We start from the raw sequence: 23,925 nt of genomic DNA on the forward strand, positions 1-23,925 counted from the left end.
TTCATTTTATGGAAGTATGCCTAAACTTGACACAAGGCAGATAACTCAAGAATAAATATTTACATTACAAAATCATCATTTCATTACAGGGTTCCTTGAAATTGTATGCTTCTTAACTAAAATTAACAAATTCATATACTTTTATGTGTACTTTTTCATTTTTTAAGCATCAAGTCACATATAATATGGGTACTTTCTATTCTGGAATTTGTAATGATAGTCCAAGGCAATGTCAGGAGACCTGTGTTCTAACTCTAGTTCCAACTCTGTGTCATTGTTGGGATCACTAAAAGATCTAGCACCAGGTCTATCTTGGAATCTCTGGGCTCTAGGGTTCAGCCAACTCCAGAAGTCTAAGGTAGACTGTGAGAGAAGTTGTGGCAGCAGTAGCTTCAAAGGTTTCAATAATAAGGGAAGAGTTAAAATTTGTATGGGTGGGTGGATGAGACTCAATTGTAAAGCTGTGTTATCTTACTACTCCTAAACTCCTAAAGACTCAGATAATTCAGATATTACTCGGAGGGTTAAGTTTAACCACTGCTGGTTAATGCAGCTTTCTATAAAGAATAAAGTACTAATTGCAGGCAATCTTTGACTTCTAGCACTTTGACTAAAACTATGTGGTAACTGAAGTTATGGGAGTAGAGTTCAGAGGTTTTTGAAAATTAAATGGGCTACTTAACTGGAAGTGACTTCCAAGTCTACAGAGATGTTCAGATAGAAGCTAGATGCCCATTACTCAGGAGATTTTTAAGAGAGATTATAGTATCTGATAGGGGTTGGACTAGATGACTTAAAAGAATCTCTTCTAGCTCTATGGTTCCATGGCAGGAATCAATTCACATAGTGCATCTTCAATCACTTATAATGAGATGAACCTCATGTCAATTTGCTTTCTAAAGTGTTCTGTATAAAGATCCCTGTCCTCTGGCTCAGTCTAATTCCAAGTGGCCTTAAGCCACCCTTTGCACTATCAATCAACACTGGTAACTCTTACTGGCTCAAGTATGCTGGCAGCAAGAAAAGGTGACAAATGTAAGTTAACATAGGCAAACAGAAAAGAAAGAGAGTAGAATGGTTATCAGGATCAAGCAAAGTTGCTACAAAGCAATGAGACTGGTTTTTGTTAGTTTGCTTTGATGTTGCTTGGTAAACTACTGTGGAGTGCAATTTCAAAAGGGAGAGACAAACATAAAATTAATAATTATAATCCAGTGTGTTAAGTGTTATAATAGAGGCCTGAAAGAGACTGACCAATTTTCATGGGGACTGTCAAGGAAATCTCACAGAGGAAGCAATGAGCAAGCTGAGTCTTGAAGGGTAAGTAGGAGTTGACTGGGTGGAAATGGGGAGAGGCAAAGAAAAAAATGTGAAGCCAGAGAGACATGAAAGAATATATCTGGGAAGTGGTGAATAATTGTGCATGGCTGGAGTGTGAGGTTAGGTCCTCAAGTACTATGCTTCTTAATAAAAATGGGTTTTCCTCTCTGGTGATAAGGAATAACAGGCACTGTTTTAAGGAGAGTGAGATAGATTTTTGTCAACAAAGATAATTCTGGTGATTGGTGTACAATGGCTTCAAAGGAAAGCAGGGAAAACAGTGAGCCAGAATAAGAACCCAGACAAAGGCAGTGGCAGTGAGGCTGAAGAGGATGGGGTGGATTCAAGAGATATCTGTGGGGCAGAATCAACAGGAAATATAGACTGATAGCGTTTTGCTCAATGATCAGTTACATGTATGTGTGTATTTTTTAAAGAATTACATAAACAGAAATGTGATGGTGACTGATTATGGGGTCACTGGTTTATTTACTGATGATGCTTGTTTCTTCTCATATTATGAAAATTCCTGCCTACCTACATGTGTCCAAGAGAAAAAGAAGAATTGAAATTGCTATAAATATATTTACAATTTCATTTCTTGGCCATTCTCACTACTTAATTTCTTCCTGAAGTAGAAATATAAATATTTACTATGCATGTACTACAATATAAATATTTACTACGTACCTAGTATGTTTAAGATACTTCATATACATATATATCCTAATCCTCACAGCAAACTTACCAGTTTAGAATTATACCCATTTTACAGATGAGAAAACCAAGACATGGCAGAAATTCAGTAGCTTCCCTTGGGTCACAAAGCTAAGAATTGAGGGATTCACAACTAGAACCCAGATATGGCTACCTCTTTCTACAACCTCATACTGCCTCTGTACTTAAAAAGCAAGTATCAAAACAAAAATAAGTAAAATGAAAAAGCAGCCAGGTGTGGTGGCTCACACCTGTAATCCCAACACTTAGGGAAGCAGAGGTGGGAGGATCATTTGAGCCCAGGAGTTCATGACTAGCCTGGGTATCATAGTGAAACTCTGTTCCCCACAAAAAGAAAAGAGAAAAAATATCACTATTATAAAAATGACTGCATCATTATAATAGTCTATTTTTGCGAGTATTTAAAAGTGTTCATGATAAAACGAGTTTTAAAAGGGAATTTTAATGTCAAATCACTCACACACACAAAAAAATACATTCAATATGCACTCAATGAAAACTGTAAGAAACCAGCCACAATAAAACCAAATAATTTCACATCTAGGTAAAGTAGTAAGACAAAGAATTATACTTTATAATCCACTATTTCTAAATGCTGATAAAAACAAGACTTTTATTTATTCAACTAATATTTTCTGAATGCCTACTATGTACCACACACTGTTGTAGGCTTTGGGGAATATTACAGCAGTCCTTGTCCTCATGGAATTTACATTCGCATTAAGAGAGACTCACAAATATACAAGTAAATTTACGGTATGCCAGGTGGTGATAAGTGCTATGGAGAAAAATGAAGCAGGGTAAATGGGCAGGGAGAGCCAGATATCAAATGTAGGCCTTGCTATTTTACATACGTGTCACTGATAATGGCATCATTTGAATAGAGACCTGAAGGGAGTGAGGAAGCCAAGCTACATGTCTATCTACTAGAAGACTGTTGCAAGTAAAGAAAATTCAAGTGCAAAGGCCCTAGATGGGGACCATGCTTGGTGTGTTCAAAGGGAAACAAGGAAACCAGCCTAGCTAAGGCCAAAAGAATGAATGGAGGTGGGAAGAGGGGAGTAGGAGATGAGGTGAGAGGGGCAAGCTGAGCATGGTGGCATTCATTGCAGAACATTAACTTTACTCTGAGTGAAATATATGTTTTTTAAACACTTTGGCTTTTACTCTAGGTGAGAAAGGTAGACACAGGAAAGCTTCTTATCTCAAATATAAGGAAGGACACCAACTGAGGAGAGTTCAGTCATGCCAATGGGCATGTTTGTGCCATTTTGGCTAATGGGGTAAATGTGCTGCTCTGGGCAATAATAAAGCCTATGAAGAGGAAGCTGCAACAGTATGAGAGGGTACATATTTTTAGATAATAGCTACCACACCTTAGTGAGCTGATCTGTGAGGCACAGGAACATCTCAATACACAATAGATGACAACTTTAAAATGTAGGCTTTTAAAAAAATATGTGCTTTTAAAAAGAACAATTACATTTTATACCATGTATTTACAAACCCATGAATTTAACATAGTCATCCTTTTACCACTGAAATATTTAAGAGTTGCTTCAGCTGAAATCCAGTATCATCTGAGATGACTCCTATTCCTAGCCACTACTCTTTATTAGAGGCAGAAAGAAATCTCCCCTTTTGACCATACCATTTTCAGGCCTGCTGAAGTCCAACCTGTGTTGTCAGTTCTACTGCCACTCCAAAGACCTTTTCTCTAATGTCACAATGACACTCTTCAGAGAGTTTGTGAAGAAAAATTAATATCGGCCGGGCGTGGTGGCTCACGCCTGTAATCCCAGCACTTTGGGAGGCCAAGGCTGGTGGATCACGAGGTCAGGAGATCAAGACCATCCTGGCTAACACGGTGAAACCCCGTCTGTACTAAAAAAATAGAAAAAATTAGCCGGGCGTGGTGGCGGGCGCCTGTAGTCCCAGCTACTCTGGAGGCTGAGGCAGGAGAATGGCGTGAACCCGGGGGGCGGAGCTTGCAGTGAGCCGAGATCACGCCACTGCACTCCAGCCTGGGTGACAGATAAAAAAAAAAAAAAAAAAAAAGAAAAGAAAAATTAACATATAAAAATACTCTTTTTTCTTTTAGATTCAAAGTAATTATTATTATAATTATTAAATATTTTTCAAAGTTATTCACCTCACCATTAATAAGGTGTATGATTAATGCTCTGTGCCAGTATTACCAGGCCTGCCCATTGCCAGCAACGGTCTTTGAGATAACCCATTTCCTGGCACCCAAAAGTTAAATTACTCTTTTCAAAACATACCGATCTCCCCAACACTTGTAAAAGTATTACATGCACCATTTTGTCACCATTCTTTAAATCAGAACTTACATTATTAATCTACATTGGTACATGTTAAAATGAAGTCATTTTAACAAATTATGACTGTACAAATCCAAATAGTACTAGCTAATATTACACAAGAGAATCTTACAAACACATTACATATTACCTTGCAATCTGAAACATTACATTTCATATTTTTGCATGTTTATTTTAAATAACTGAAATTTCACAGAATTTAACAGCAAATAAAGTTTAAAAATTTTAGTTATGTACATTAGTTTCAACTGTATTTTACAATCTATAAGGCTCATGTCATAGTTCATCACCAAAAAGATCTACAAAACTTCTTATCCATCCTGTGTGATAGTTTTTGTTTGGTAATGTTGTTTTTTAAGGTGAAAGTTTGAGAAAATGCTACTCTCATATCTTGAAGTGGAATACTTCTAGTCAGACTATGTAAAAACCTGAGTTGTACCTTATTTTCATTGAACAGATATAAAAAAAAGAAAGAAAAAAGAAAAGAACTGTGTTACACCATGAATTTAGGTTGTCAGCCTATATGTTGAATTTACAACACTTAAGCATCAGAAGTAAACTTCCCTTCCATTTAAAATTTTTTAAAAGGCAATTAGAAAAATGTTTCATTTATTCTTTAAAATAAGGTACAAAGAAGGACTGCAACAACAAACTTCCTCATCCACACCTCCAATAACATCTCAATGTTGTTAAGCATAATCTATGGTGAACTGATTCAGGAGCACACCTGGAGCTATATTCACAGCTCCCAAATGTACCATGTTTTCTATACCAGAGGCCTGCTCAGTGGCAGTGTCTGTCTGTTCAGAGGTCATTACAATAACTTTTGTCACTGCTGGCCCGGACTTAAAGCAACATTCCAGATTCCAGAACCAGTGTTTTATTGTCCCAACTCTTTTCTTCCTCTTCAGGATTTGTCAATTTTAGAAAAAGGGCATGTCTGTCTTGCTACTTTCAAAGGGTTTGTGTGTATCACATTTTAAGACCACATTGTTTTGAGTACTTTTAATATAACACGTTTCATATGCTGAAATGATGCTAAAACTTGGGTTTTGTACTGATTCGCCCACATGCTCTGTCTGAGCCCCACTGTAATCAACGCCTGGGATCTAGGGTACAGTCTTTGATGTGGAACAAAACAAAGAGAACTGGTCCAAATAGGGATTGAACCCATGATCTCATTAGCAGTACAAGTCTAACCAGCAGTGTACAGTTGTTTACTGTTCTTCATATGCAACACAGCTCCACTCATTTCAAAGGCTTAAAATACTTCTCCAGGCTTAACTAGGAGGCAACTAATGGTCATCTTAGAAGAATGGTTTAGGTTAAAAGCAGCCTGCAGAATTTAAGAGATTCTCTTTCCTGCCATCCTCAGTGAAGTGACTACAGTTGGAATCTTTTAAATCAGCTTTGTAGAACATATAAAGTAGTCCTGAAGGTAGCTGGGTATAGCAACAAGAAGTTGAGTTCTGGGCAATCCCTTTAATTAAAGCTTCTGAAGAATTTATTGTATGGCCTTTTCTAACTTTCTCTTTCACTACTAGGAAGGATACAAAAGTTAGCATTTCCATGTAGAAATAAAAAAAGAGTGTTAAAAATGGAGACAATAACATGCTAATCTAATTTGAGTAAGTCTATAGCTTCAGTATGTATATTTACAGGATAATTTTTTGAGCTGAAGTAAAATTAATAAAAATGAGTTTTCGGAACATGAGACCAAGTGTAAATCTGTACCTTATGAATCCAAATGTATTTTCTTCACTTTTAGATTTTAAATATACTGAAAAGTACACTGCATATTTGATATTAACAATAATTAGAGCTTCATTCTCAAAAGAATGTATTAAATACAGTCATGTATTGCTTAATGGTGGGGATTCATTCTGAGAAATGCATCATTAAACAATTTCATTGTTGTGTGAACATCATAGAGTGTACTTACACAAACATAGATGGTATAGTCTACAACGCACCTAGGCTATATGATATAGCCTATTGCTCCTAGGCTACAAAGCTGTACAGCATGTTACTATACTGCATAATGTAGGCAACTGTAACACAATCATAAGTATTTGTGCATCTAAACATAGAAGTGATAGAGTAAAATTACAGTATTATAATCTTGGGACCACTGTTGTATATGCAGTCCACTGTTGACCAAAACGTCAAACTATATTGTTTTCCATCTTTAGAATTTCCTAGCATCTATGAAATTCTATTCCAATAGAAAATTTTTTAAATGTTACAATTTGTCCATGTCTATTTTGTTATATAAACATAGATATATTTTATTTCTTTTGTTAACAAGAAGTAGATCAGATAATGTAGTTCCTTAGGACAGGACTTTTATGTTGAAAGTTTGCTCTTTATTTAAAAATTAAGAGAGAATGTAAGAAAAACTAGAGTTGTTTCTAAGAAAAATATATTTATGATGCAAGATAAAGGACTTATGATGCAATAAGTGTTTAGCATTTAAAGATCAACAAATTGTTATCAATGATGAAAAGTAAGTTTTTTCCAAGGACTACTACTTTGGATAACCACATTTAAGGCAGTTTAAAGTTTGAGACAAGGGGAAAGATCACAGAGAAGGGCTTCATTTCTTTTGCCTTCTACTTTTAAAAAGTATTTCTCATGCTCATAAGATCATAACTAAAATTTTAATATTCAATTGCTACACCAAAACCTCAACTTTCAATTATTTTAAAGTACTCAAATTCCTAACATTGTCCCCTTAAAAGTGGTAAAAGCATACGATTTGCATGATAATCACCTTTAGTTACATCAAAGCATAACCATCTTATTCTTCCAGAACACTAAGATACAAATCTGTCCTCCTGTTCATTCAGGTCCTAATGACTCAAATACTTTAGACACTTATAAATAAGCCCCATATTTATTATGTAAATATTCAGACAAAAGAAATATATTTTTAATGTCTATAATTTTAGGCCACATCTAATGTAATAATTGCATACAATATTTGTGTGCTAACTTAGCTTTACCATCTCAGTCATTCGTCTGAAAAAATGAAGACTATCGCAGACAATGACTCTCAGGAAAGGAGACAGATATCAGTTTACTGTACCAAAACAAAATATGAATTCACTTTAACAAGAGAAGAGGAAAGTGAAATCTAAAGTATAACTTTTAATTTTCTTCATTTGCCAAGCATCAGAGCTATAATCCAACTTGGTTCTAGCTAATGTTTGGTAAACTCCGTGTGTGTGTGCATGTGCATGCACACTCTTTTAAGAGTCCTCTATTTCAAAGGCTTTTTCTTCTATGACAAGATCATTTTCCCCTTTAAAATATGTATTACAAATTTCTTAAAATATAAATACCCAACACCTTGTATATGGTTGCTTTGATAATAATGATTTATATGCATCCCTATAATTTTGACCTTTTTGGACCATGTAGGATAAAAACAAGCCAGAAAGTGGTACATACTGTTTTGCTTTTATAAAAAGTGAACTAGGGATGAACCAAATAAAATAATTTCATAGATACCTTTAAATACATTTTAGCTTTTATAACAGATATAGAGTAGTAATCATCCAGTATCACCTCCTCTGCTTCTTGAGAAAAACTGCTTTCTACCTAGGACTACAATTATTTCGATAACTTATCTCTCCTAATATATCATAAACTCCTAAGGCAAAATTAAGACAAGATTTGCAGGATGAACTGTTTAAACATGACTAAAAGGGGAAACAGCCTCGAAGGACCAGAGAGGTATTAAACTTTACAGATAGATGTAAGAATAGGGTAAATTTCTTATAGTTCACTCTCTCCCTATCAAACTTAAGAACCAAGAGCCCTAGCGCTGAAAAAGCCCATTTTCAGCTTCTCTCAACACCACCTTTTCACAGATGGCCTTTTCTGCCCCAGGCATTTTGCCTGTGGCTCTTAATCAAAGCAGCAGGGAGATTCCAACTGGAAACTCTGAAGATCTGAAAGATGTGATAAGGAATTAGAATCTGATATACTCACTACACTTAATTTCTGTGGCAGTAGGTGCTATATGAATTCAGACAATTCTTTACAATTCAGGAGCCATTACCCATTCTGCAAATGGTTCCTGCTGTTTAGTTTCCATATTCTGCTGGGAATTTTGTGGCTACATCTCTGCACATTAGCACAACCTTGGGATAATGAAGGAGTGCATTAACCTCATGGCTAAAATGAGGATTCCAGATTTGAGCAGATAGTTCACCTTGCTTTCCTGTGGATAATTTTGAGTAAACAGCGTACAACAACCTAGGTTCCAAACTGTACCTTAAATTAAGTGCCTATAAAATCTGACAAATGTTTCTCATTTTGTAATTAATAAACTGAAACTATCAAATTAGGTATAAGTTTTAGGACTCAGGCCATCATCTCTTTTATAAAAAGGCAAAAAATGTAGGTTGTAAATTAAACTAATTAATTTTGCGTTGTTTGTGATACATCTAATTTATTTCCCCAAAATGCATACTTTAGCCAGAAGTCTTGCCACAACCACTTGCCAAAAATTGTTTGGCCTTAACATCTCCAGAATGAGCTTCCATAACAATAATGTACAGTCAGAGGTGATTCGTACAGCTTTTCTTTTCATAAGAAAAATCAATCTGGGTGATGCTACCATAAAGACTAATATTAAATGAGAGGGAGGACGAACTTGTTTAATCTAATTATTCATAATGAGCCTAGAGTGGTTACCCAAATAATCAAGAATAAAAATGATCACAAGATAGTCTACTATGACAGGGAAAATATTACGCTGCTTATAATGGCTTTAAACTCATACTGCTTTAGAAAAATGCCAGATTACAACACCAAAATATAAAAGGAAATTCAGTTTACAATGAATCCCATAAGTACCCAATCTAGCTAGGACCTTCAAAAGTAATAAAGTAGGTTTGTTAGCTATTTTCAATGTCTCAAAAAATCTAATAGAAAGTGAACATTTGTACCACGCAAGCAATCAATCCCCCCTCAAACTCCCCTGACACACAACCCCACTAACCCACACAGAACAAAATAAAACTCCAAAACAAAACATAGCACATCACCTTTTATGTGGTCTTACTGTTCCCTAGAAAGGGCTAAACTTTCATTGCTAATTTCTTAGAATTAAGTAGTTCAACAAAAGTGGCATAGTTCACAATCAAGCTCTAGAACTGCCAGCACCTGCATAATTATTTCACTGCCGAGAGGTCTAAGTACAACGAAGGAGAAAAAAAGATAGTCTTTTAAGTGTGGTGACAGACCACAATCCTGTTTTGCTGAATAAGAATACATCTATTAATTACTTACGTGTTCTAGAAAAATTACTGCCAACTTGAATTTACATAAAGAAATAGATCTGCATTTTGCTGGGAAATTTATTAGCCAAAATTTTAAGGAATTTTTTTTTTTAAGAGACAGAGTCTTGCTCTGTCGCCCAGGCTGGAGTGCAGTGGCGCAACCTTGGCTCACTGCAAGCTCCGCCTCCCGGGTTGATGCCATTCTCCTGCCTCAGCCTCCTGAGTAGCTGGGACTACAGGTACCCGCCACCACGCCCGGCTAATTATTTTGTATTTTTAGTAGAGATGGGGTTTCACCGTGTTAGCCAGGATGGTCTCCATCTCCTGACCTCGTGATCCGCCAGCCTCAGCCTCCCAAAGTACTGGGATTACAGGCGTGAGCCACCGCGCCCGGCCAGGAATCTTTTTTGACTGAGATGTTTATATTCATCTATATTAGTGGTAATTCTCCACTCTATAAAAGTATGTTTTCTAAGTACTAAAATTGGGGAAATGAATCTGCCTCTGCTTTCTAATATATAAAAGCCATAAACACAATACCTGGAAATTATCTCCTTCAGCTCAGACAAAGAATATTTCTACTTTGAAGTCTTGAGCAATGATAAATAGGGTAATTTGTGGACTTTATCACCAAATTCTATGGATAGACTTTTATCAATAATTCTGAGCTCTCCATCCTGCTTCTTATTTTCTATAATCTTTCCTGCTTTTACCCAGATCCTTCAAGGTCAGGGAAAGAATAGTCTATTTATAATAGTTCCATGTACTTCTCATAAACTTTTCATTACCTACACAGATACTATGTATTTTCACAATTGAGAAGAAATCCTCAGTCTCTTTATAAGATTTTATTTCAATCTAAAATCAAAATTTCAATTAGGAGAACATATGACTTGACTTTGACAAGTATTTTACATTTAAAAGATTATGTTTATATATATATATTTAAAAAACTTAATTCAAGATAGTCATTTCATTTAAAAAATACCTGGTCATATTTGAACATACAACTTGACTATGACAAGTACTTTAATTTTAAAAGTTTTAATAATTTTATTAAAATTAAAAGTTTATAATTTTATTTATAAATAAAAACTTAATTCAGGATAGGCATTTCATTTTTAAAAATACCTGGTCATATTTTTAAGAAAGGTTTTAGAGTTAAGGGACTACACACAAGCTAGATCACTGTCTTCTATAAACTGGTTAACTTTTAAGAGGAAAAAGGGTACTCAAACAGATATTTTGCACACCTATGTTCATCGCAGCATTATTCACAACAGCCAAAAGGTAGAAGTCACCCACCCAAACGTCCACCAATGGATGAAAGGATAAACAAAATGTGGTATATACATACAATGGAATATTCAGCCTTAAAAAGAAGGTAAATTGACACATGCTACCACATGGATGAACCTTGAAGACATTATGCTAAGTGAAATAAGCTGGTCACAAAATGACAAATATCATACGATTCCACTGATATGAGGTACCTAGAGTAGTCAAATTCATAGCAACACAAAGTAGAATGCTGGTTGCCAGGGCCTGGAGGAGGAAGAATGTGGAGTTCATGTTTAATGGGTACAGAGTTTCAGTTGGGGAAGATGAAAAACGTTCTGGAGATGGATGGTGGTGATGACTGCACAACAATATGATTGTGCTTAAGGCCACAGGACTATACATTTAAAAATGGTTAAAATTGTAAATTTTATGTTACATATATTTCCCCACAATAAAAAAAAGAAGAGATATAATTGAGTAACATTCTGAAAATCAAACAATAGTCTATCTAATCACAGATGAACTGGATATTCAAATTTTTAAAAAGATGCCTATACCTAGAATGCCTTTAATTTCACTGCTTATTTTTTGTTTTGTTTTGTTTTGTTTTTTGTTTTGCTTTCTCCCTCCTTTATGCCCCATCCTCTAAGTTCATTTAATTCTATTTATTCATTTTGTGAGTTATGGGTTTTTAAGGTGGGACGACCAGAGGCCAAGAATCACCAACTTTTATGTTCAAAAAAAATTGTATTCTTAAAGTCTAGTCCATGTAGCCAAAGAATACAATTTCCCATCCTACAGTAGTATTGTTTTGTAATAAGCTTTATCCTTAATACAATATTAGTTCAAGTCAATTTTCTTCTGTCTGGGCTATACAACTCTGAGTTGTATACTTTCCATAATAATATCTATGGATTTTCTTGTTGCAAAATTTCAGTCTTAACTCCTAACTAGAACTTTTGAAGGATTACTGATCTATGATTTATAAAATTTATACTAACTTGCTTTCAAGTTCATTATTTTCATGACAAAGCTGCAAAACATAAATAATCAGAAAATTTTATCTCGGTTAGGGGATGGATTTTGTAGACACATGCTCTGGGTTTGAATCCTGGTTCTATCATTTAATAGATGTGTGAGTGGGTAAATTATTTAAATTACCTAATTCTCAGTTTCCTCATTTTGAAAATGTAGATATTAGTACCTAAGAATTATTACAAGGACTATGCATGTAAAGCTCCTCAACAATGTCTGACGTAGTAAATTCTTAATAAATGGCAGCCGTTAACAAAAATAATCATAATAACATAATACGAGCACACTACTGGACAGAAAAATATTATATTCCAACTTTTAAAAATGACTCCTTACAACTTTTGATGCTAAAATGAATCCAGGAAAAAAAAGCTTAATTGTATTTTGTAAGACTTGTTTTCTTTTGTTCATCTTTTCCAAATAGTATGATTGTTAATATCTTGTTAAACAAAAGAAATTAAGCCAAACAAAAATGAGAAGTAAAACCAGGTATGTGCATGTGTGTATACACACACAAACATATGTATACACACACACACACATGCCTCTTTAACGTGATATATACAATTTGAGGAAGCTGTATAGAAACATGAGAAAAAAAGTTGAAAAGTAAACAGGAAGAGCTATAGATTGCAATGAGGGTAACAAGGTATACAAATGTAGGCAAATTTCCAACTTCAAGTATTTGAACAATTCATTCAGAATCACATTATTGTCAGAAAATTATACTGTAATTCTTCTGGTCATTACCCTAGGATATAAATGGACAAGTCTAGAAAAGTTGGATGTTTTCACCCCTTGCCAACATAGGCAAAAGAATTTATTTTTTTCTTTAAACAAAACCCAATTGCTACCACAGTTAGTACTACAAAAGATTTCTAAGGTATATAATGTTTGATAATGGGATTTCTGCTACAATTTCACTAGAAAGCACAAAGGGTTTCTATACTACCAACTCTTACTACCCAAATATAAAGCAATATTCTGTTTTGAAAACAGACTTGTGTTTCCAAAAATGTTTTCCTTGGAACACTCAGACTTTGGGGTGGGAGGATAAAAGGGTCCTGTAGTCAAATAAGCCTGGAAAATGCTACATTCTATTTCTCTCTCTTAGATATACATAACACTATTAACATAAAAGGTTCTGAGAAGTCCTACAGTGAGCAGAGTTGTTTACATTTTTTAACCAGTGTTTCCCAAACTTATTTGGTCATAGAATTCTTTTCTTCAGGTAGCGCAAAGGAACCAGTGTTCCTCATAACTTATTTTGGGAAATGTACAATAAATTGCCATTGATTAGTATTAAATGTGTAATTTAATATGTACCTGTCCCAAAAAGGTAGCCATTGGCAGAATTTGCTGAAGTCCCAAAAATGAGCCCACTGTATTTTATGTCAGAAAAAAAAAAATCTAACATGCCTAGACTAGTACTTATATTATCTTTAACAAGTTGAATTTATTTCCAGAATATGTGTTTCAATCCTAACAGCCTGTATGTTATTTAATCAAATCCAAACACCCAGTTTCTTATACCTGTGAAAAGCTAAAAAATTAATATGATCCTCCAAGCCACTGGTTTTTTTTCTGGGCTTCACTGTAAGCTGAGAAAATCCTGCAGCTGTGAGCTACTGCATACCTTCAAATATGAGGATACCAAACTCAGTTACAGCATTTTATTAACTGGTGCTATGAGCCTGCATTTATGCAGTTCTACAGTAAAATAATTAATGTTCCACATTAATCCTGAAGTAAAATAGTGATTATTACTTCATTCTCCTAACACCTCTATTAAGTATATAGAACAAAATACTGTAATTACTATTTTACCTATGGAGGTTGAGCAACATGCCCCAAGTACCAATAGTCAGCAGGGAGCAATTTCTTGTTGGACAGACACTGTGCATATTACAACTATAGAAACTGTATCAGATAATCACCCTAAAATGTGAACAAAAACAGGAAATTCCTTTACTAATAGATTATTATTTAAGGAATTTTCTTCTTTTGAAATAATTTTGGGTCACAATTTGCTTGAAATCTAAACTTGAACCAAAAAACTCACATTGTGTGCTAGATAGCTTTTTGTGAATTCAGAAATTAAGAACAAAGTTTTAAACAACTGTAATGAGGAATTACTTTGTCCTTGTGTTAGATAAAAGAAAATAAACAAGCTACAATTAATTCTGGGTGAAGTGTGAATGTGAATGATTATACTGCTAGGCTGCGGCATCACTTTCTTCCTAGGCTCTCCTTTCAATTTCAAAAGTACTTAAAAGTGTAACAAAATGTGTAAGATGAAAGAGACAACAATTATTTTTAAAAAACATAAGAGGGAAGAAATAATGACTGTTCCTATAGAAATCACATATTTTGGTAACCCATGGACATTTGGTCATTGGTTTTCAAGTTATACAAAATAAGCTGGCCACTGGAAGAAAAAAAAAAACACTTCAAAACATCGATGGCAGAATATATTAATCACAGTATTTTATATTATGGTAATATATATCAATAACATTTTACCAGAGAGAAGGTAAATGGTCAAAGACAAAGGAAAAACCTGACATGAAGGAAGACAAGAACGTTGACAGTTCAGTAAAAGGAGTTAAAGTATTCGATTCAAGTTTCATAAGTTTTTTTTTTAATGTAAAAGCAGAGGTAACAAAAATTGGTCTTCACCTGGTAAGTGTGTACTCCCTGAGTCCTGAATGCAAATTCATGGCAGAAAAAGTACCTATGCATCCACGTAATCTTTTGTCTCGACCAATCTTCCATGTTACAAACAGTGGGCTGTAATGGAAGATAAAAATAGGGTAAATAAATCAATTCAATTCAAGCAAGTATTTATTGAGTATTGACTGTCTGCTAGGTTAGGTGCCTGAGATATAAAGACCAAAAGACAGGCCTTCAAGGGGCTCAGAGGCCAGCCCAATAGGACCACATTTAGCAAAAGTTATATTATACTACTGCTACATTATATTGAGTGTATCCTATATGTTTGGCATCTCAATAAATGTTTTAAACAAACTAATTATGTTAATCTTCATCAACAATTCTAGGAGGCTGATACTAACATTCCTATTTACAGATGAGGGAGTCTCACAGTTGATATATAATGAAGTAGGCACTCAAACCTGGGCAATCTTAACTACAGAGCTTTAATCATTATGGCTAACTGTGTAATTACTCATTTAAACCTCAAATTACTGACTTATTTGTAAGTCTAATTTGGAAAATCCGGGATAAAAACCAATGATTTTCATAAATACTTCCTGAAAATATAGGGGATATGTACTGTGAAAGGTGCTACAAGGATGCCTAAAACACAGTCATTGCTCTCTAGGAGCCAGTATAAGAGGCAGGCATAACTATTACACAGCTAACTAATACAAGGAAAAAGGAAATGGATACTATAAACCATGTCCAAATGCCATAATTTAAGTTATTAAGATAGAAGAAAACTTCATCAAGCTTGACATTCTTTAGCTTGACCTAGAAAAATCAGTAGGGTTCAGAGAGGTGAAGGGCAACAGCAGACATTAACAAAATAATACTCTGAAACCAGAAATTTCATTTAAAATTTTAGATAAAAGTATTACCTGCAAATACAATCTCTCAAGCATCAAAGAACAAAGTATCAATTGTAACAAAATATCATCAAGAATAATGTGGTTTTAGATGAAGTTTAACACAGTAGATGTTTGGATTCTGCTGCAAACTACTGACAGCCTCAATTAATGGTTAAGTCTAAAAACAATTACGTTCTAATTAGAGCAACTTTGTATGCCAGTTTTTATGAAATAATTTACCCATTTTAGGACATTTTATAAAAAGATAAGTACCTTACAATGGGGATGGTCTATGGTAATATAAGTATTCACAGTAATACTGGAATAACGCATTTCTGCTTTCTAAAAACTTAAATTTTAAGGGGATATACCATATGTTTTTTTCCTGTAATACACTGGTGAGTTGGAGAACATCCTTTCTTTAAAATACTCTTTAGTGAGTCATCAGCAGATGGATGAAAAGATATCTCATTCAAGTACTTCAATCACCCACCTTAAACATTTAAATTATGCTGAGCTCTGACAGCCACAATGGCAGATAGGTTCCCAAATAAGTAATATATACAAACCAGGGAGAAGTACTAAGAGTTACCATCTTCCAAGAGCCAAATGTCCAGTGGCATTCAAAAAGATGACTAAAGTATAAGGTCAAGTTACTGTCAACATTAGCATTCAAGTGAAGGACGACCTACACTAAAGGTATTAAAATAACAAACAAAAGGTAAAAGCCAGTTTTTTTTTTTTTTGCTTTCTATATCATATGCAATAAACCTGTTATAACTTGAGACAAGATTCTAATGCTCCATTTGGAAATTTTTCTCCAATTGTTCTTGACTAACCACTGATCAGGAAGACAAGAATTAGATGAGATTACTTTCTCACCGATTTTTTCATTACTCGTATAAATACCAGTATCTTAAAATTTAAACCTTATCTTTAAGGATGAAGTTCACCTCTTCATTTTTCAGTTTCTAACCTGGCATAGTCAATATCAGCAACCACTTTTTTGTTTTGTTTTGTTTTGAGATGGAGTCTTGCTCTGTTGCCAGGCTGAGTGCAGTGGTGTGATCTCGGCACACTGCAACCTCCGTCACCTGGGTTCAAGCAATTCTCCTGCCTCAGCCTCCTAAGTAGCTGGGATTACAGGTGTGCACCACCATGCCTGGCTAATTTTTGTATTTTTAGCAGAGACGGGGTTTCACCATGTTGGTCAGGCTGGTCTCAAACTCCTGACCTCGTGATCTGCCTGCCTGAGCCTCCCAAAGTGCTGGGATTACAGGTGTGAGCCACCAAGCCCAGCCTGTCTCTCTCTCTGTTTTTTTTAATTATACTTTAAGTTCTGGGGTACATGTGCAGAACGTGCAGTTTTGTTACATAGGTATACAGGTGCCATGGTGGTTTGCTGCACCCATCAATCCGTCACCTACATTAGGTATTTCTCCTAAAGTTATCCCTTCCCTAGCCCCCAACTCCCGGACAGGCCCCGGTGTGTGATGTTCCCCTCCCTGTGTCCGTGTGTTCTCATTGTTCAACTCCCACTTATAAGTGAGAACATGTGGTGTTTGATTTTCTGTTCTTGTGTTAGTTTGCTGAGAATGATGGTTTCCAGCTTCATCCATGTCCCTGCAAAGGACATGAACTCATCCTTTTTATGGCTGCATAGTATTCCATGGTGTATATGTGCCATATTTTCTTTATCCAGTCTATCATTGATGGACATTTGGGTTGGTCTGAAGTCTTTGCTATTGTGAATAGTGCTGCAATAAACATATATGTGCATGTCTCTTTATAGTAGAATGATTTATAATATTTTCGGCATATACCCAGTAATGGGATTGCTGGGTCAAATGGTATTTCTAGTTCTAGATCCTTAAGGAATTGCCACACTGTCTTCCACAATGGTTGAACTAATTTACACTCCCAACAGTGTAAAAGCGTTCCTATTTCTCCACATCCCCTCCAGGATCTGTTGTTTCCTGACTTTTTAATGATCGCCATCCTGTCTCTTCTTTTTAAAAAAAAAAAAAAAAAAAAACTTTATTTTTCGATCACAGAAGTAGCATATGATCATAAATTAAGAAATCAGAAATACAGAAATGTATCAATCCTCTCCCATAACAATGGCTACACAAAGTATCTCTATGTAAGACAGGTCTTTTGGCAGCTTCAGAATGAAGTGAATCACAATGTAATATAGATAATAGCATGTTTTTAAAATACCATGATGGTTTCTGAATAAGGCAGAACTATGTTGTATATTCTCTTCCTCAGTGACTGCCATGAGAAACCTAAAAGTGTGAGTGAATTCATTTCCTATCAAAAACACTAGAAATGAAAGTCATTTAAGTGTTTTACCTTCTACTTTCTTATTTATCCCAGGAAATCTACACATACGCCATTCTTACTATAATATAACCCTATCTGCTCAAGTAAACATTTAAAACTTAAAGTAGAAAAATAACACAAACTAAACACTATACTATGAAATACGTTGCAGGGCACTCAAACATATGGTGGGAGAAATTATATATTACTAGTTTCTTATAATACCATGCTATCACTGATGACAGAATGATTAATTCAGAGCTTAGGTTGCTGGAGGACAAGCTGCATTTTACAAGGCAGCCTGAGGAGCAAAGATGCTCCAAAACAAGCAAGGGCATGGACATGTAAAAGTGCACAGCACATTCAGGAAACAGGAAGTAGTCTGACAGTCTTGATAACTTGCTATGGGCTCTTTCAGATTTAACATTTCTTTGAATTTGAAGCACTGTGGACTATGTGTTCTCAAGAGCCTTCATAAGACGTAGAGCAGATACAGAATCATCTGTACTCTCCCTGATCCTTACCTGCCCCAGGCAACATCCACTTTGGGAGTTGGGATTGCGGGGAAGTATCTGTGTCAAAGATGGGAGGGAGTGCTACTCCACAACCTCACTGTGTTTAGGACAGATGCCTGAAGATGGAAGAGGTCAGACTTCTAGTAGACAGAATAAAACTATTCAATAAAAATCTGGGACTCTAATTTCTCATTACAAATGCTCATCCAACACATTTTATAAAGTACATGTGTATGGAATTAAAAACAACTAAAATACCTAAAAGCAACATTTAATGGGGATAAGAACCCGGGAAGTTAAGCATTTTAAAGTAGACAGAAACATAATAAACATCCCTGAGCACAAGAGATTGTATCTTGTGTGTGATAACCACGTTGTACAGGGCAATGACTACGAGAATGTTCAATACATATTATCTAAAAATAGGAACAAATTTTTTTCTTCACGCAACACAGAAGGAAGGAATAGGCAATTTCATTTTTAAATGTGCTATTAAAACATGTATGAGTTCCAAAAAGGACCTAATACATCAGCATAATCAGAGGCAGATCAAAGTAGAAAAAGGGTTTTGAGCCTGTTGAGAGGAGCTGCTCAATGAGAAAAAAAATACAGAAAACCAGTTCATAGTAAGACAAAGATTGGATGTTTTGGGAAAATGCGTTTGCCATATGGTTTGAGGCCACCTACATACATTGAAAAAATACTACAAACTAGAAGAGGGCTCAAAATGAGATGAAATATTAAGGAAAATGTTTATCTGAAGGTAACCAGACAAAGCTTTTAAAGTAATTTTCCTACTTCTGAGAAACCTTTGGAGAAAAGTAAACACTCCATTTTTTCTTGTCTGTAGACAGGAACAGGAAGTAACCATCTAATCTAGATGAATCCTCCCTGCCAACTAGCAGCCAATAACTGTCAGGTCAACAGTAGCTCTAGGGAAATGTAGTTGCATACAATCAGCAAAAGTACAAAAAGCAATGTAAATCTGAACAGGACACTCCCCATCTATTGATGTGAGCCAGAACAAATCAGAAATATATTTGCAGGAGCAGAATACAATTCAGTGATACAATGAAAAAGGTGTATTTACTTAATAATATTTTACCTTAAACCCCATCTCTCCTGCCATATCAAGGCAAAGCAGAGGTTACAAAAAAGTCTTAGACTCTGGCAATTTGCTCTTCTTTAGAATGAGATTTTTTAGAATGAGATTCATAGGAGGCAATATTAACAAAATAACATCAATCTCTACCAGTGCAATAATAATTATAATAATTAATAGAATGGGGTACTCAACAAGGTTATTTATATTGGAGCGGGGCGGGGGGACACAGGAAAAGAGAGAAGCCCTGTAACTTGTTCTGTTCTTCTGCCATCAAATAATGATTGTTTCTCAACTGTATTCAGGTTTCTCAGCAATTTAGCTCAAAAATACAACTATATTCCTCATAACATCCAGCTAAAAATACCATAATTCCCCAGGATCTAGCAGCTTGCAGAAGTATAGAAATGATGATGTCTTCTTTCCACCACCAGGTAAAAACCTTTCACTTCCTATTTCAACAAAAAGAAGCTTTACATTTCTAAATCATATAAACTACAGATTCAATTCATAAAAACATACCTAATATGGTTAAATCATGTAATAGTGATGCCATAATAAAATACTATACACTAGGTGGCATAAACAACAGAAATTTATTTCCTCACTGTTAAGGAGGCTAGAAAGCCCAAGATTAAGGTACTGGCAGAGTTCAGTTCCTGGTAAAGGCTCTCTTCCTTTACTAGGCTTTAAGGCTGCTATACGGCCACTTTGTACTCACATAGCCTTTCCTCTGAGTGTGTGCAGGGAGAGGGAGAGCACGAGCTCTCCAAGAGTCTTTTATAAGGACAATAATCCTATTGGATCAGGCCCCCATCTTCATGACTTCATTAAACCTTAATTAATTTCTTATAGGCCTTATCAAACACAGTCACATTAGGGGTTAGGGCTTGGACATAGGAATGTAGAGGTTGGGGGGGTTACAATTCAGTCCGTTACAAATCCCTAACCCAAACTTCAGTATATAGTTTAAAGTGTATATAACAATGTATCTAAGCTCACTCACTGAAAGAGTCTTTAAGAGATAATCCATTTGCTTTTCATTTTACAGGTGAAATACAAAAAGAGATCCAGGCAGACAGTGCAGAGTCACCAAACTGGTTAGTGTTAGAACCTGGCAAGTCCTCCAAATTTTCTTACTACTTGTTTAATATGGGTTTTTTTTCCCCCACTACAGGAAAAAAAAAAATGTGAGTGGCAAACCTAGGTGTCTTCTCAAAGACCAAAGCATAGGAAAATCCTATGAATACTACATAGCACCACACAGGTGAGCATAAGCACAATCTCCTCTTCCTCCTGTTTCTCCCAGTAGGGGAGAGAAAGATTAGCTGAGAAGACACCAGGACAAACTAGAAATGCTGCATCAGCCTAGAAACACTAGCCCCAATTTATAAGTTTCTACATTATCACCATTAGAAGCCCACAGCAAAGCCTACCATTTTATGCTTGATGGCTTCCCAACATTCTTTCTGATCTCCCTCAGCCTTCTCACTTCATTTTTTCCTGTTGTCTAGCCGGACTTCATCAAACCCAGGTCCTCTGTTAAATACAAATTTCCTCCAAATCAAAATTTCCATTTATTATACCATTGGTTAACAACTCCTCAGCTAGGCATTGATCTGATTATTTGATTAAGTAGTTCATATTATAGAATGAATGAGACTCCTCCCGATAATTTGAAATTCAAATTGAGAGGAATGGAGAGAAATAGGAGGGGCTAATCTGAGGCAGGGTCGAGAAGTTAAGATTCAGATGTATTTCTCATCCAACCATTTGCTGTAGATAAAGAAAATGCACTAAATCACCACTGTTTCCTTATACCACACTCCTCCCTCCAACCTTTGTATAATAAATAGCCTGTATCCCACAGGGCTCAGGAAAGTAAGATCATACTGCTTAGATAGACAGCATAAATTAGTATAGGAGACCACAAATATCTGAAAGCGGGGATCAGGACCAATCTTTTAATACTTTTCTTTGCCTGGTGTTCCAAGAAATTCTATCATAGCAGCATTATATTCTCTTTCTCCCATTTATATAATTCCAATTTAACTGGCAAATGCCAGAGGAAGGGAGGCAGACTAAAGTCTAACAGATGATTGGGAAGGTAGAATTTTTTGCTGTTGTTAATCAAGGGTAATCACCACAGACATACAATCAGCCAAAGCACAAGCATACTTTAAGGGATTAGCTTGATTCTGCCAATTTTTGAACTGAAAGAACCATTTCTTCCTTTAACAAGAGCAAATCAACAATTTTCAGCAAACGAAAAAAAAAAAATTAGTCCCAGACTTGATATGCTGAGACAATCTTATAGATTTTTAGAGCCCTAAATCAGATGAGAAAGACTACCTTAATTGGAAAAAAAACAGTATTTTTGCACATATTTTCTTAGTTTACACTGCAGTGGGTATTAAATTTAATATATAGTAACATTTAAAGGGAAAAATAGCTGTGGGGTTTTTTTCCTGATAATAGGAAAACACCACAAATCTCTATTACCTGAAAATACAGCTTAATTTTAAATGATATTTTGCTATAGATTTCAAAAATGAAGTAATTTCTATTTGGAAGTCCTATTCTGAACCCATTTGTTCAAAGGGCTTTAAGGTTTGAGATTTAGTCTTTACTATTAAAAAAAATTAATTATTTTAGGCTGAGTGCAGTGGCTCACGCCTATACTTTGGGAGGCCGAAGCGGGCGGATCACGAGGTCAGGAGATCGAGACCATCCTGGCTAACATGGTGAAATCCCGTCTCTACTAAAAATACAAAAAATTAGCAGGGCGTGGTGGTGGGCGCCTGTAGTCCCAGCTACTCGGGAGGCTGAGGCAGGAGAATGGTATGAATCTAGAAGGCGGAACTTGCAGTGAGCCAAGATCGGGCCACTGCACTCCAGCCTGGGCGGCAGAGCAAGACTCCATCTCAAAAAAAAATAATAATAATTATTTTAATATAAAACAAATCAGGCAAAAAAGAGCTTCTATTGAAGTCTTCCAATTCCTAAGCTAAATGTTAAGCAAAACTAAGAATAACAGAAGAACTAGGTCCAGAAATTTTAGAATGAATATTAATTGATACAGTCAACTCCTATTTTTTATGCCGTTAAAAACTTGTATGGAACTTTGTTTTGGTATTTCCATTTGACTGTGTATGCAGGATGGTCAGGGAATTCATAACACTTCAAACAAAACAATGAAAACAGTTAAGGGTTTTTTATTTGTCTTTGTTTTCTTTTAGGTTTAGGCTTTACATGTGCTTGTTGTTACATGGGTATACTGTGTACTGGTGGGGACTTGGTTTCCAGTGTACCCATTACCCAAATAGTGAACATTGAACTGGATAGGTAATTTTTCAACTCTCACTCCCCTCTCACCCTTCCCACTTTTGGAGTCTCCAGTGTCTATTATTCTTTCCATCTTTATGTCCACGTGTACTCACTGTTTAGCTCCCATTTACAAGTGAGAATACATGGTATTTGGCTGTTTCTTAGTTTACTTAGGATAATGACCTCCAGCTCTATCCATGTTGTTGCAAAGGACACAATTCCATTCTTTTTTTAATGGCTGCATTGTATTTCGTGGTGCATGACACACCACATATTCTTTATCTAGTCAGTTGTTGATGGACACTTAGACACTGGTTCCATGACTTTGCTATTGTGAATAGTGCTGCGATGAACACATGAGTACAGGTGTCTTTTTAATGTAATTATTTCTTTTCCTTTTGGTAGATACCCGGTAGTGGGATTGGTGGGTCAAACAGTAGTTCTATTTTTAGTTCTTAGAGAAATGGCCATCCTGTTTTCCATAAAAGTTGAACTAATTTACATACCCTCCAACAATGTATAAGCATTCCTTTTTCTCCACATCCACACCAACATCTGTTGTTTTTTTGACTTTTTAATAGTAGCCATTCTGACTGGTGTGAGATGATATCTCAGTGTGGTTTTAATTTGCATGAAGATTTGTGATGTTGAATGTTATTTCATGTGCTTGCTGGCTGCTTGTATGTCTTCTTTTGCGAAATTTCTGTTCATGTCCTTTGCCCAGCTTTTAATGGGTTTTTTTCCCCTCTTGTTGTTTGACTTCCTTGTAGATACTGGATGTTAGTCCTTTGTCAGAAGCAAAATTTGCAAATATTTTCTCCTGTTCTGTAGGTTCTCTGTTTACTCTGTTGATTATTTCTTTTGCTGTGCAGAAGCTTTTTAGTTTAAGTTTCATTTGTCTGTTTTTGTTGCATTTGCTTTTAGAGTTTTCATCATAAATTCTTCACCTAGGAAAATGTCCAGAAGAGTTTTTCCTAAGTTTTCCTCTAGGATTATTATAGTTTCAGGTCTTACATGTAAGTCTTTAATCCATTTTAATTTTTGTATATGGTGGGAGATAGGGGTCCAGTTTCATTCTTC

The 23,925-nt window shown here is 35.5% G+C and overlaps 1 protein-coding gene across 1 annotated transcript in view; it reads right to left on the reverse strand.

Moving 5' to 3' along the window:
- Positions 1–23,925, reverse strand: part of AMMECR1 (AMMECR nuclear protein 1) — a 138,984-nt gene that overhangs the window by 63,898 nt on the left and 51,161 nt on the right. Inside the window, exon 2 of the mRNA XM_032757460.2 lies at positions 14,687–14,797. Coding sequence (XP_032613351.1) covers positions 14,687–14,797 — 111 coding nt within the window. The remainder of the gene's footprint in view (positions 1–14,686; positions 14,798–23,925) is intronic.

The sequence above is a fragment of the Hylobates moloch genome, unplaced genomic scaffold, assembly GCF_009828535.3.
Source record: "Hylobates moloch isolate HMO894 unplaced genomic scaffold, HMol_V3 SCAFFOLD_7, whole genome shotgun sequence".
Classification (NCBI taxonomy): Eukaryota; Metazoa; Chordata; class Mammalia; order Primates; family Hylobatidae; genus Hylobates; species Hylobates moloch.